We start from the raw sequence: 15,324 nt of genomic DNA, 5'->3' as shown, positions 1-15,324 counted from the left end.
CCCACCCACTCACAACAGATGATGACATGAGATACTACACTGCGTTAAGCTTGAGCGAATCAGATTCTCCCTAGGCTCCCTTGAAACATTCCATGTGACCTGGCAACCATTTCTGCAACACATCGATACCCTGACTATCAATGAAGAGACTTAGAAAGGATAGAGCTTTACACCTCTAACTGCACTTCCTTATCTTTTATTATTATTTTATTCCTATTTTCTAATCCCCCCCCTTTCCCTGTCCTGGTATGTATGGGTGTGAATGAGACCCCCGGGGGCTGGGTGGGTAACTGGGGGAGGGAGAGGGGAATGGGAGACGCAGCTGCAGAAGGTCAAACTACTCAAGAATTACCACAATATTATAGACAGGGGTGGGGGAAAGAGTGAAATAATCTCATTGATGACTTTCTTCCACAGCCGCAGCCGTACTAGAGAGTTTTCTTTCTGTGTTTTTAGTTCTTTCTTTACTTCTTTTTATCTAAATATGTGTACATACTACAGATGGGTCTGATTGATATTATTATTGTTTTTTTTTGTTTTTCTTTCCCAGTAGCATCTATGCTGTATGTTTGGATGTTTTGCAGATGTGTTTTCAACAACTTCGGTGTGGGGGGGATGGGGTGGGTATGAGGGAGGGGAAGGGGAAATGAAAGGGGAAGAAAAGAAAAAAGACGGAAAATGTATGATGTCGACAATTGTAAATGTACAAATTACTTTTCCTGCAATAAAGAAATTTATAAAAAAAAAAATTATAGCCCTGCAAAGAAGGTAAACATCTCCATAGGGTTACAGTGCTGGCAGACTGGGTATAATGATGGGCACAATGCCCGGCGCCCAATGTGTTAACATAGGATACAAAACATACAATACAATACATAACAAAACAAAACAACAAAATACACTTATACACTGACAGATGCTCTCCCAAGCTCACCCCCACAGTCCACACTGATTCCTCCCAAGAGGATCACCAATATATGTTCCCATATAAAACATACAAAATTATAGTTTGATCTGTAAACAACATGTAACACAGTAAATCAATAACAAGTGCAAGTAGTCTGTAGATGACTGAACAAAGATATCTTAAATAACCGGTAAGAAGTGAGAGATCTGAGTGAACTAGGCAGTTTGTTCCAATCTGCTGGTGCTTTATATTTAAAGATAAGTCGACCAATAGCTTTGGTGGTTCGAGGTATAGTAAAGAAAGGATGATCTGTGTGTCTTAAATTATAAGTTGAACTATATGGAGTTAGGAACTGCTTTAGATAGGGGGGATAATTAAAGTAAATACATTTGTAAACAAAAAGCAACCAATGAAAATGTCTTCTGAGGGGAGCTACCGTAGCTCACCGCATATCTCGGCGCTATTTCTGCGTCGGGGAAAACCGTGCTCGTCACGGATCTGGGGGACACGAGTTCGATTCCCGGACCCGCCATCATTTCTCAGAATGTCTTCCCCTGCTCTACATCCCATTTCAACCTGTTTCTGTCGGTCATGCTTGACCAGAAAAGCGATAAACGCTAAAAAATAAAGTTTTAAAAAAAGAAAATGTCTTCTGACTTGGGGAGAAAGCCAGTTTAACGACTCAAACATAAGACAGTGATGGGTTCTATAAGGGCACCTCAATATAAATCTGCAAACACTATTATAAGGGACATTTAAAGGACAGAGGTTTGTTAATGTGGTGTTCTGATAGACTATGTCTGCGTAGTCCACTATTGGAAGTACCAGCTGTGTAATGATTCTTTTCCTAACTTGAAGAGAAAAACAGTTAATAGAACGATACAATATTCTCAGGCTACAATTTGTTTTCTTTATCACAGCATCAATATGTGACTTGAAAGTGAGTTGAGAATCAAGCCAAAGACCCAGGTAGTTATATTCATCGACATTCTGGAGAGGAGCATCATCTAAAAACTTAATCGACAACTGATTTGATATTTGCAACAAATTTGATCTACATTAAAAAGTTTGTTAATAGCTAACCATTTCTGAACAGCATCAAAATGAGTCTGTAAAGCATACTGAATTTGTTGGATATCAGACTTCGAGGAATAAATCACTGTATCGTCAGCGTATAATTGAGTAAGACAGTCACATGTTAGCCTACAGGTTAGTCTACATGTTAGCCTACAGGTTAGCCTGGTATCGAACCTATATCCAATACCTGTATCGGTATCAGTTCATCCCTACTGAAATAGTATTACATTGACAATTCAAGACCATCTCAATGCAATCTGTCTTTTACAGTTTTTCAACTTTCCAAACTTTGAGGAGGTGAGATTCACTGTCTACACTTAACTCAAAGTGAGTGTGTGATCTCTCCCGCTGTGTGTCAGAAACAATGGCAGTGAGAGGCAAGACCACTTATTCTTTCATATTGGGGTGATGACGGCTGAGTGGTTGAAAAGCCTCCCCCTGTGCCACACATAAGTGCCTCCCCTATGATGAACAGGCTCCTGCCACCCACCTGGGGAGGGGGGGGGGGATTTCATTTTTATTAAAAAATATTATAAAAAATGTTCAAAGAAAGTTTTTGTGCCATGGTCTCAATGCTGTTAGGCCCTACTGAGAAATGTCTGGGGGGGGGGGGGGGTAGTAACACATGCACGCACGCACGCACGCACGCACACACACACACACACACACACACACACTCCTCACAAATCCTCTATCCTATTTTAAACGGTGAGTTCTCTACTTGCCAATATGATAGACAGCTGCACCATCAAGCTACATCAAGCTAATTCTAAAAACATGCTGAATTAGCCAAACGTCAGCATTCCTTCCTACCACAGTACAGTGGGTTTAATCGACTTCTCCTACTCTGTCTCATACACACACACACACACACGCACCGACCCCCCCCCCCTAACCCTAACCCTAACCCCCCCCCCAATGCCAAATAAATACTCCCCAGGACTCACATCTCAGGGGACCCGGTCCTCCAGCTCTTGTCCCTCATACTGAAGCTGCCCAGGCTCTCCCTCTTGGCCATCTTGTCCTCACGGGAGCCCTTGTGCTCCCGACGGGTGACGGAGGAGGGAGCCTTCTGCTCCAGCTGGGACAGATGCTCCATACTGCTGTACACCTGCACGGGGAGACAGAGAGGACATCACCATATGAAACCGTATGAAAAATCCCATGTTAAATAATCTCTTTTTTTGTGTGACATTTTACACACTTAATATTTTCCCTTTTATTAATAATTTAGACAACATTGTATCGATTCATGTATAGATTCAGTAGGCCTCAAGAGACAATATACTTGGATTTAAATATGATTTTAAAGACAGTTGCTATTCAGGGAGCATAGGTTCAGACTGTGACTTTGTGAGCTGGGGAGATCTGGGTTGACTGTCAATGTATTGACACACTCGTAAGTGGGCTAGTGTACAGACCACATAATCAACATGTTGAGGGTTTGAATCCAAATCCAAATTCAGCCAGTTTCATATTCACAGTATTATTAACCCTCTAAAGCCTACTAGACAAAGGTTCTATGTGTAATTTTGCCAATTCTAGCTTATTCTTTGAATCAGTATCAAGTGTTATTAGTGCTTTTATGATTCAGGGGAACCTACCCTTTATTTTTATTTTTTTTTTTACTTTTTTTAAGTGCAATGAAAATCTATTTGTGAGAATGTACCGCTTTTATACTGTACCATTCTGTGTTCATTTTATATATTTTTTAATTCCAGAGAATCTTTATTTTTTATGCTGTGCCATCTCCTTTTTATAGTTTTTTGTGTACAACACTTTGGAATGCCTCCGTGTATGAGATATGCTTTATGAATAAAGTTGACTTGACTTGACTTGATGTCTTCTTAGTCATCCACTGTCACATCTTTTGTAAGTTAGTTAGGGAAAGTGAATAAACTAACCACAGTCTCTAAAGGATGATTCTCGGAGACTCATTGTGTCATTCTGTAACAGCCTAAGGTGAGACCCTATGCTTTTCCTCACTACACTTTCCAAACAGGTTGTATCTATGGCATTATTGATTAGAGGTGTTAGTAGTGTGAAACTATACTTTTCAATAACCAGATAAGGGTATTTAACACTGTTCAAATAAGAATGTAGTCTAGGAGCGTCCAGGGGCTCCTGTAAGTCTTACCTGATATTATTAAAGAGAGACTCAACATTTGTAATATACTGTTAATGTTAAACCATTTGATTAGTAAAGGCTAGGGTAATTGATACAAAGGTACCGTTGGGGTAATTGAGTGTCTGCCCCAATAGCTTGTTATGTCAATGTCATCAGAGGACACTGAATCGTTGTGTTGTGTTAATTACCAGCTCAATGAAATAATGTAGATGAAACTAGAAACGACAGTGTTGTATTATTATGGGGCCTGACCAGGTGATTTCTCCCCCACTCGCACTTCTTCCTCTCAACTGTCATCTCACTGAACTCTGCACCACAGTGACAGCCCCTCCACCCCCCCGGACTCAATCTCTCTTTCTCTCCCTCTTTCTATCTCTCGCTCTCCCCCCTCTCTCTCTCCCTCACACACACACACACACACACACACACACACACACACACACACACACACACACACACACACACACACACACACACACACACACACACACACACACACACACACACATCACACACACACACACACACAAACACACACACTCTCCATACCGTATATAAAGTCTGAATGCTATTCTCAATCCATACTTGTCTACTGCCTACACTGTCCACAACTGTCTTGTATATATTCACAGTGCCAACAACCCCTGCCCTGTAAAAGCCTGGTGATATTCTTTGGTTATTTTCAGAATAACAGTAATGCACACAGATGGCACACTTCTCTTTAGCGCCTTTTCAACTGCAGGAACATTCCCCTGGAACTAGGGACATTTTGAGGGACTCAGTGTGTTCGCACCGCGGGGACCAGGTTCTAAGCAGAAGTTCTGAGACATTATTTTACCCCCCCAAAATGCCCCTGCTCTGGGGGTGGTGTTTGCAGAGCTGAACATTCTGAATGGTCAAGTACTCACAGTATTTTATTTATCATTTAAAAAGATCTGCAGCGCAAACCATTTTGTTGTTAATTGAGCTATACATTCAAATATTTCCCTACAAGCTAATATTTTAGTTACATCAATATTGTGCTGTCAGAACAGTCCTAGGTTTGTAGCTTAAGTATTAACGGAGACATATAACATCCATTTCACCAATGTCATCTGCTTTCAACCAGGAAATGCAAATGTAAAATGTGTTTGCAGGTTAAGTATTTAAAGATCACTATTGCCTATTACTAGGCAACTCGGGTGCAGAGAAGATTAGCCCCATTTGGATACACGAGTCATCTGGACTCAAGGAAATGTGAATGTGAAATGCGTATTATAAGCTGATAAATCTAGTGATCTATGCACAAAGGCTGTTGCATGTTCCTGTTCAATGTGAGGACCAATATATGGCAAAAGAGTATGCAGGGCACATTGGTCTGTTCATTTACTGTAACTGTGACCATGAAGATCTTATCAGAGAAAATGGTCCTTCCGTGTTAGTGAGACACTGGAACGCCTAGAGACCCGTGAAGAATTTGCCTAATCTTCACGGGTCTTTACTCCACGGCGGAAAACGTAAACAATGGGATGAAAGATAATTTTATAGTACTGTAAAATGTAGTCCCTGGTCTAAAAGTTTGATCGAAAAGGGGCTTGTAATAACATACACATTATACATGGAAGGTGAACCCACAAAACAATATAGTAACGCCTAACAAAACAAAACCAAGAAGGCCGCTGGCCAGTGCTTGTAAAGCAACTGTCGTCAAAAAGGAACCCCCAAAAATAGAGATATGGATTGCAATAGCGATTGCTATTTTTGTCATCTATACCATTTCATTGAGCTATGTTGTGTTGTGTAACACAAGTGTGTCTTGGATGTGGATGTGGTGGGGATTGATGTGTGGGGTGTTTGGGGGACTGGCTGTTTGGGGGTTCACATGCTTTTGAGCAACACTGTACTTATTGTACTTATTTTATGCCTATTCTTATATCTGCACTTTCTACATTGCTTCAACTGTATGCAAATGTAATGCCTATGTTAATGTTATGCTATTTGCTGTGAAGCACTTTGAGCTGCAATCCACGTATGAAAGGTGCTATATAAATATAGTCATTATTATTATTATTATTATTATTATTATTATTATTATTATTTTATTATTATTATTATTATTATTATTATTATTATTATTATTATTATTATTATTATTATTATTATTATTATTATTATTATTATTATTATTATTATTATTAATAATAATTATAAAGGCGTATTCACAGGTTCCTCATCACTCACAGAAAGGCGGTCACTAACTACACATACAGTACTTGTGGGTGGAAAACGGTCCATGCACACGCACACACACATACATGTCATTATGGCAGAGGCTCATTATTTGTGCAGAGTAAGACATGAAAGAAAGCTGAGCTGTGAGGGGGAGTAGAGCAAAAGAAGAACTCAGTTAGGAGAAGGTTAAAGAGTATTCTGTCACCATGGTAACAGGCTACAGCTAAAACCCTATCACCCTGCATCCTGCTCATGGTAACAGGCTACAGCTAAAACCCTATCACCCTGAATCCTGCTCATGGTAACAGGCTACAGCTAAAACCCTATCACCCTGCGTCCTGTTCATGGTAACAGGCTACAGCTAAAACCCTATCACCCTCCGTCCTGCTCATGGTAACAGGCTACAGCTAAAACCCTATCACCCTGCGTCCTGCTCATGGTAACAGGCTACAGCTAAAACCATATCACCCTGCGTCCTGCGTCCTGCTCATGGTAACAGGCTACAGCTAAAACCCTATCACCCTGCGTCCTTCTCATGGTAACAGGCTACAGCTAAAACCCTATCACCCTCCGTCCTGCTCATGGTAACAGGCTACAGCTAAAACCCTATCACCCTCCATCCTGCTCATGGTAACAGGCTACAGCTAAAACCCTATCGCCCTGCAGCTCACCATGGTAACAGGCTACAGCTAAAACCCTATCGCCCTGCAGCTCACCATGGTAACAGGCTACAGCTAAAACCCTATCGCCCTGCAGCTCACCATGGTAACAGGCTACAGCTAAAACCCTATCGCCCTGCAGCTCACCATTGTAACCGGCTACAGCTAAAACCCTATCGCCCTGCAGTACCACAGTGTTGTGTGACGGCTCAGTGATGTATTTCTGTCTGTCCCTGAACTACAATTCAAGGACTAATTAGAGGAGAGAAGCTCTTATGAAACAAGATGTTCCCTGTTGTAATAATAGGCAGGAAAGTAAAGGATTTGTGTCTGCTGATGTTCACTACAAAGAAAACCTGAAGTGCCTCTCAAAAATAACTACTGTAGGTGTGTGTTTAAGTAACATGGTCTGTGTGTGTGTGTGTGTGTATGTGTGTGTGTTTAATGGTCCAATTTACACTTCTGTGGAAACAGTGAGTGCAGAGCTACAGAGAAGACTTGTGGTGCTGCACACCTCAAGAAAAAAACATAACTACGCACCAAGCCTAGTGCCATAGAGGTAATAAGTGGGCTTGAGGGCAACACTGCAGGACTTCCTGTAAATCACACAACCGACAATCTGTTCTATCAACCAAACAAAGGCGAATCCCTCTCAGATGAGCCATCTACAGTATTAGCCGGCTCATTATCCTTGTAACAAAGATAATGAAATAATGAAATCTAAATCTAATGAACATGGGGGCCTGGTGTCTTTTCCATTCAATATTGACACTTTGAATATATACTAATATATCCTTTTCAAAATCAGCCGGATAGCAGCGTCCTTGTTGCCTAGAAACAAGGCGATTGTCCGGGTGAGTGACTACTAGGGGTGTAACGTACACAGAAGCCACGGTTTGTTACGTACCTCGGTTTTGGGGTCACGGTTCGGTACGAGTTCGGTACAACAGGAAAAAAATATTTATAACTATTATATATTTATAATAATGATCTTTTATTAAGTTATACTTAGTTCCCCATAGGCTTGCTGTGGTAGTCAGTGATACCGGTGTCATTCTGTGTTCAGGTATCCACTGAGTAAATTAATTGCCTACCGCCCCCACCCCCCAAGGTGTATGGTTAAGTTTCAGTTTCACTTCTAGAGTAGATTTTACTTCACGTGAAGCAGAGAAAGAAGACTCTAGAGAAGAGATGTCATGTTACACAACAATGGCAGAGGATTTATCATTATTTTGGATTAAAAAACCGTAGCAGCTCAACTGGAGAGGAGCTCAGATGATCAGTTCGGAAAAGTATGTAGTGCGTCTTTTTTTTTCTCTGATCAGCTGTGAGGGAAAGTCCGCGGGAGAAAGTTGGCGTATGTGTTGGTGTGTGTGGCTACTAGGGATGTCCCGATGCTCCCGATCCGATCCCGATCATGTGATTTTGAGTATCTACCGATACCGATCTTTCCCGATCCGATCAAAAAAATTTAATTTATTAAAAGCAAATAAATTTAAAAAAAATTTCCCCCATCCCAATTTCTCACATTACATTCACCCTGAATGTTGACGTTATCCAGGTGAAAAGTTAACTTCATTCCGAGTCATTGCAACCGGATTAATCTAAAAACTCTGCCTCCAACCTGCTGCTTCATGAGAGCAATGGCGCCATCGTCTGTAAAAAGCAGGTGACTGCAAGTTCTGCAACTAGTGGATGTCCCTCATCCTTGACATAAATCATTTGATGTATAATTAAATCAAAGGAAATGCGTTTGTTTTGGCAAAATTCTTCTGCTCTGTGTGACAATAAATAAATGAATGATGATATGCAATTTAAAAATTTAAAACCAAAACGAAGGCCTCAGTATGAGGTTAAGACGTGAACATGGTCATGTTTGTTGAATTAAAAAAAATAGTTAAAAAATAAAAATAAAACAAAATCCCGAAATCTTTTATATCCCGATCTTCTGAAAATCACGTGATCGGCCCCCGATCCCGATCACGTGATTGGATCGGGACATCCCTAGTGGCTACTATGAAAAAACATGGGCACCTGCCAGGTGGCACACAGAACAGACACATACTGTACGTACATGCACAACCGTATGAATTTGTCCTCATGTATCAGCAGTAGTGAGTGTGTGTGGCTCAAGAGTCTATACATGTATATACTGCGCAATCCCCTCTGTGAATGTATTACTGAGATGCAGACTAAGGTCTTGGTTGGCCTGCTGTCCTGCAGTATGACCACTCCACAGCCCCTCTACTCCACTGTAATGCTGCTACAGTATAATTGGAATTGCCCCTGTGGAGCACCTTCCATTTACTCAAGAGCTCCTTCACTCCTAAACAAAAAGGTGAAGGACAGAGAGAAGACAGCAGGACAGAAAAGAGAAGGTAATAGGAAGGATGGGGAGAAAAACAACAGACTCCATGAGGGGAGATTTCTTTTTTACAAAACAAAACAAAAAAACACAATATGTAAAGGAGTGTGACAGTGTGGCAGAAAGAACAAATTGTCACAGAGAGAGAAGGACAGAGAGGCTGTGAGGGGGGGGGGGGGTGCGGGGGTGGCTAGAATGAAAAACAGAATCAATGGAGGGTGGGAAGGTGGGAGCAGGTGTGAAGGGAGAAAAGAGGGGGATGAGAAAGAGAGAAAGACAGGGTAATTGACAACACATCACAGGCAGAGAAGTGGAGCGGAAAGCATGAAAGGAACACGGACACTCAGACTCTACAGAATAGAAGAGAACATGGACACTCAGACTACAGAATAGAAGAGAACATGGACACTCAGACTCTACAGAATAGAAGAGAACATGGACACTCAGACTACAGAATAGAAGAGAACATGGACACTCAGACTCTACAGAATAGAAGAGAACATGGACACTCAGACTACAGAATAGAAGAGAACATGGACACTCAGACTCTACAGAATAGAAGAGAACATGGACACTCAGACTACAGAATAGAAGAGAACATGGACACTCAGACTACAGAATAGAAGAGAACATGGACACTCAGACTCTACAGAATAGACAATAGACGTGGACACTCAGACTCTACAGAATAGAAGAGAGGGATGAGGAAACAATAGTGTACTGGTTTACACCACCCAATGGACCTCAATCTCAAACCCCTTTTCTTGATCCTCCAATCACAACTGTTGCTTCCTTCTGACCAACCAAACGTTTGCGATAGGTCCATTACTTCAGACGGTACCCCCCCCCCCCCTACGGTTGCCAATTCAATGCAATCTCCATTTACTCTCAACTGTCAAACTAAATGAAGTGCCCCTTTAAAGTGAGTTCAGACTAGATGAAGAAAGGCTAGATTGTAGCTCTGAAATGGCCAGACAGACAGTCAGGGTATGGATCAGTCTAGAGGAATATCCTATAGTGTTCAAGGGTCAAGCTATATTTGAAACGTGTTCGATTTTGTCATGTGATGCATAATGATTTTGTGGTTGTTTTGTCATGTGTTTCTGTGCGATCGCTTTGCTCAGCTCCAACTCACCATGCAGTAAATGTTATACAATGCTAGTTACCCCCATGGAACCGATTGCCCCCGTTTCACTCTCTCAAGCCATGACCTCGTCCACATACAGTGTTTTGCCTATTTTTATGCACCTTTGTAGGCAGAGAACTGCACAGGCAAAGAAGTCAGCAGTTGACAGGTAACTACCTTCATGTTTGTTTTGCCTCCTAATGATGTGAGTTCCTTTTTTCTGTCTAGGTTTTATTTTTCAATTTTTTTATTTGATAAAGATATAATCTAATTGTGTGTGAGCCTTCGTCTTCATCACCCATCTGCTGCCTAGGTGTGCACACCATTACGATGGCAAAGCACTTTTACGCATGACCAGATGTATCGTCTGAATTGCACTCATCAGGGCAGGATTTGATTAGTCATCTAGTGTGCCTGAGCTAGATAGATAGACAGTGTTTCAGACAGACAGAGAGACAGAGAGACAGACAGACAGACAGAGAGACAGACAGACAGACAGACAGAGAGAGAGATAGACATACAGACAGACAGACAGACAGACAGACAGACAGACAGACAGACAGACCTTGCTGAAGCGAGGGGAACAAGAGGAGAACTGTCTGATCTCCACCGGCTCGTCCTCATTGGTGTCGTCCTCGTCGTACGCGTTGATGTGGCGATAACGCTCTGAACGGGCTGGAGGGAGGGAGAGAAAGAAAGAAAGAGAAAGAGAGAAATATGGTACTTCTTTAGCTACAATCCACAACACAACATAGAGATAATGCTGCAAACGTGCTGAGAAGGAGGGGAGGGAGAGAGACAGAAAAGAGAGAGAAAGAGAGAGAGAGAAATAGAGAGATAGAGAAGAGAGAGAGAAAGAGAGAGCGATAGAAAGAGAGACAGACAACGACAATAACAAGAGAAAGAGACACACATACACAGAAAGAGGAGAGAGCAATATACAGACAGCGAGGGGCAAGGAGACACAGAGAGAGAGAGAAAAAGAGACAGACAGACATTCTTATACTTTATCTATAACCTACAGAGCCGCAGAGACTACTTATATTGGTTCTTAGTGTCCATTTGAATGCCGCTTGAGATTTTACCTTGGGGCCAATTGCTGCAGTCCAAGGACCTCTATCCCTGAATAACGTTAGTTGTTCTATAGTCACATCACTCACTGCTCATGTAGCTGCTGTGCTGCTCTGACTCCACACTGACTCTCTCTCTCTCTCTCTCTCTCTCTCTCTCTCTCTCTCTCTCTCTCTCTCTCTTACTGTCGAAGTAGCTGGTGTCTTCCTCAGACTCCAGGTGAGGTATGAACTCTGCCTTCTGTCTCAGCAGGCTGTTCCAGTCCAGCTCTGTGAAGAACGGATGCTGCTTCACCTCAAAGGCTCCTCCTGGAGGCATAGACGACATCCTGTCACAATCTCAGCACAATATGGCCCAGATATACTGTACATGCAGAGTGAAAGAACAAGCATTTATATTCCATATTTCATGAAGCTATGAGACAATAAATGAGCCTTAAACATAAATTCATAATTCCTTAGACATACAGTATAGATGTATGGATCCATTTTACATCTTCAATTGAATCAAACCAAACCGGTTAACCATCTGTAGTGTGGTAGTGAAAGGGGTTAACCTTCTATATATATATATATATCTATATATAAATTTAAGATATTATTATTATTATTATTATAGTGTGGTAGTGAAAGGGTTAAGGCTCTCACATAGTCTAGAAGTACAGGGCGCATACACAATGCGGAACGGACAGTCTGGACACCTTTCACGGTTCAGCAGCAATACAAGCTCTTTGATATACCAATCTCCTTTGATCAGCGCACCAAGCCATATATTGTATGACACTAGTACGCTAGTGCGTGGGCACTAGGTACGCGCGAGTCTGGTCCATGTGTATGCTAAGTCTGGACTATGACTGAGAAGGTCTCGTAGTGTGATAGTAAATGGTTAACCTTCTGTAGTGTGGTAGTGAAAGGGTTAACCCTTTGTCGTGTGGCAGTGAAAGGGTTATAACCTTCTGTATTGTCGCAGTGAAAGGGTTAACTGCTTGGTAGTGCGGTAGTGAAAGGGTTAAGAAGGATGCTAAATGGCCACAGATGGGACCGGTTTCTGGGACGTGAAGTGAAAGTAGAAGGTTGCTCATGTACCTGTGCCCAGCCTCATGAGAGGGTTGGTCTGCAGCAGGGTGGAGATGAGGGCCTGGGAATCTGCAGGCAAGGCCTCCTCCCCATCTGGCCACACAATATCATCTGGAGGCACAACACAGAGGCAGCACTGAATCACAGTCAGGAGAGACATTAAGATTCTCCCCAGGATAATCTAGTTCCACGAGAAGTATTTCTCCGTCCAGACTAACATTGATACAGAACTGAATATTAATGTTGGATAGTGGAGAATGTTAAAACAACTAAACCCTCTGGGGAAATGATTATTTTCGCTCTCTCTCTCTCTCTCTCTCTCTCTCTCTCTCTCTCTCTCTCTCTCTCTCTCTCTCTCTCTCTCTCTCTCTCTCTCTCTCTCTCTCTCTCTCTGCATGCTGGGAGTGAGATTGGTTTGAGTGAGAGGTGCATGGAAGTGGTGTGAGTGCTTCTAATTTTTCTATCTTTATCTATCTATCTAGTTATAATTTATTTATGTAAATATTGTAATTAGAGTGTATTGTTAGTTTACTGTGTGTTTTAGGGGTAAGTAGGGAGATTGTTTGGCAGTCGGCCAGCTTTGCTGGTTGGCGTGCTACTCCAGTATGGAGTTTTCCAACCTCAGTAGAAAACATGGTGTTAAAATATCTGCTGGAAATGTGTCTGTAGAAGACTGTGTTTTAGCTGTCGCTGACGTTGTTAGTCACAGCAGCATTAAATCTGCTGCTCGGATGAACGGTGGAGTGGTGATCTTTCTAGACGGTGTGGAGAAAGTGAACAAAGTGATTGAGACCGGAGTTAGTGTTGACGGTGCGTTTGTTAACGTGACTCCTCTCTCCGAACTGGGTAGAAGGATCACCATATCCAATATTCCACCGTTCATTAGTGACGAAATGTTGATAAGTCAACTATCCCGACATGGGAGGATAATTTCCTCGATAAGAAAACTGTCGTCGGGATGTAAATCTCCGTTATTGAAACATGTCGTTTCCCACAGACATCAGGTGTTAATGATTCTAAATAATAGCGGAGAAGAGCTCAATTTAGTTTTTAAATTACGAGTCGATGAGTTTGAGACTTTGAGTATGTAATTTTTGTGAGCTCTGGGACATCAAAATACTTCAGGTGCCAACAGGAAGGGCATCTATTGCGCGACTGTCAACAGAAAGCCTCCGCGGGTGATGAGCGGAGAGAGACGGGAGAAATCTTGTACCTCAACCAGTGGTGACGTAACGGGAGAGAACACAGGTTGTTCTGCACCCCCAACATGTCAGAAAGAAAAAGGAGAGAAGGAGAGTGAAGCGACTATCAGTCAGAAGGAAAATGGGATGAGTGACAACACTGAAATAGTAGAAGAGCCGAATGTCATAAATGTTGTAAACAGCCAGACAGTGGATGACATGGCAAGAGACAGTGATGTGGTGGAGAAAAATGTACCTGAAATAGCTGAAAAGAAAAAAAGGAAAGTGACAATAGTAATAATAATAATAATAATAATAATAATAATAATAATAATAATAATAATAATAATAATAATAATAATAATAATAATAATAATAATAATAGATCAAATTTATATAGCGCCTTTCTAGAACCCAAGGTCGCTTCACAATCAGGACAAAAAATAGGGCTAGGGAATAGGGGGGAAAAAGGGGATGAGGGAAGGTAAGGGATAATGGACCTAATCTAATCTAAACTAACTGATGGGGAAAAGCCTTGGTGAAGAGGTGTGTTTTTAGTGCAGATTTGAAGGTGTCCAGGGTTGGGCCGTTGTGGATTTCGGGGGGGAGAGAGTTCCAGAGGGTAGGGGACGCCACGCTGAAGGCTCTGTCCCCAAAAGTCTGTAACCTAATTGTTACGAAGGATCAGATTAAACCGAATATATATATTTATTTATTGATATATATTGAATAGTATTTGTATATCGTTTGATATCCCTTGTATATTCCTTGTACATATACACGGAATATCCCTTTAGCCTACTATAGCCCATAATAGTTCATTCTCTTATTGGACAAAAGGACCAGGCGCCAGGGGACCAGCCCCTGGCGTCAAGTTCAAAGGTACCGACGAGACATGTCCGTACTAGCCCCGGCCCCGCTCAGGGATACGGCTACCGAAATGAGAGTGGCACTATTTGTTCACCGTGCATATAAATATGGCGCAAGTAAATGTAGAAATCCCTTAGTCCTTTACCCTTCTATCCAACTTAGTAACAGAACGTGAAGCCTCACCCACGATACCACGTGCGGTGTAGTATGGCCTGTTTGGCCTTAGAATAGCATTGAGACCTCGTGCGAATTAATAGCTGAATTGTCAGAGTTTGGCACTGTACCGTCGAGTGCGACGTATTTCTATTAAGTAATAATAGTCTATCGAGTATGGTGCATCGTGCGGTTAGAGTTCTAAAGTGACCAGCATCTCCAACGCTTCCTCGTGTTATCTAGAGTCTTATCCAGGCTGGGCCGACCACATGGCGCTTTCATCCGAGGAGATCTAGACGAGGACCGAGGGACATGTACACTGGATTACCTACCCGACGACTGCTGAGCCCTATGCGGCTGGAATATATTTGCTTTGGTACTGTGATTTGTGCAGCGGATAATCGCCGACGCCTGTGAGTGTTGGATTTACCCCCGAGAGTCAAGTTGAGTCGGCGCTCAGAGAGACTGAGGTCGCCTAGCTTCTTCTTCACTGTGGAGCT

General features: G+C 42.1%; 1 protein-coding gene across 1 annotated transcript in view; it reads right to left on the bottom strand.

Annotated features, from left to right (window-relative positions):
• LOC311231639 (microtubule-associated serine/threonine-protein kinase 1-like) overlaps window positions 1-15,324 on the bottom strand; it is a gene marked incomplete at both ends in the record, with an annotated part of 227,323 nt that overhangs the window by 20,950 nt on the left and 191,049 nt on the right. Inside the window, 4 exons of the mRNA XM_084318267.1 lie at window positions 2,932-3,095; window positions 11,039-11,148; window positions 11,730-11,852; window positions 12,630-12,731. Coding sequence (XP_084174393.1) covers window positions 2,932-3,095; window positions 11,039-11,148; window positions 11,730-11,852; window positions 12,630-12,731 — 499 coding nt within the window. The remainder of the gene's footprint in view (window positions 1-2,931; window positions 3,096-11,038; window positions 11,149-11,729; window positions 11,853-12,629; window positions 12,732-15,324) is intronic.

Source organism: Notolepis coatsorum (assembly GCF_963971535.1).
Source record: "Notolepis coatsorum genome assembly, chromosome: 7".
NCBI lineage: Eukaryota > Metazoa > Chordata > Actinopteri > Aulopiformes > Paralepididae > Notolepis > Notolepis coatsorum.
This window is presented reverse-complemented; position numbering and strand designations above follow the sequence as displayed.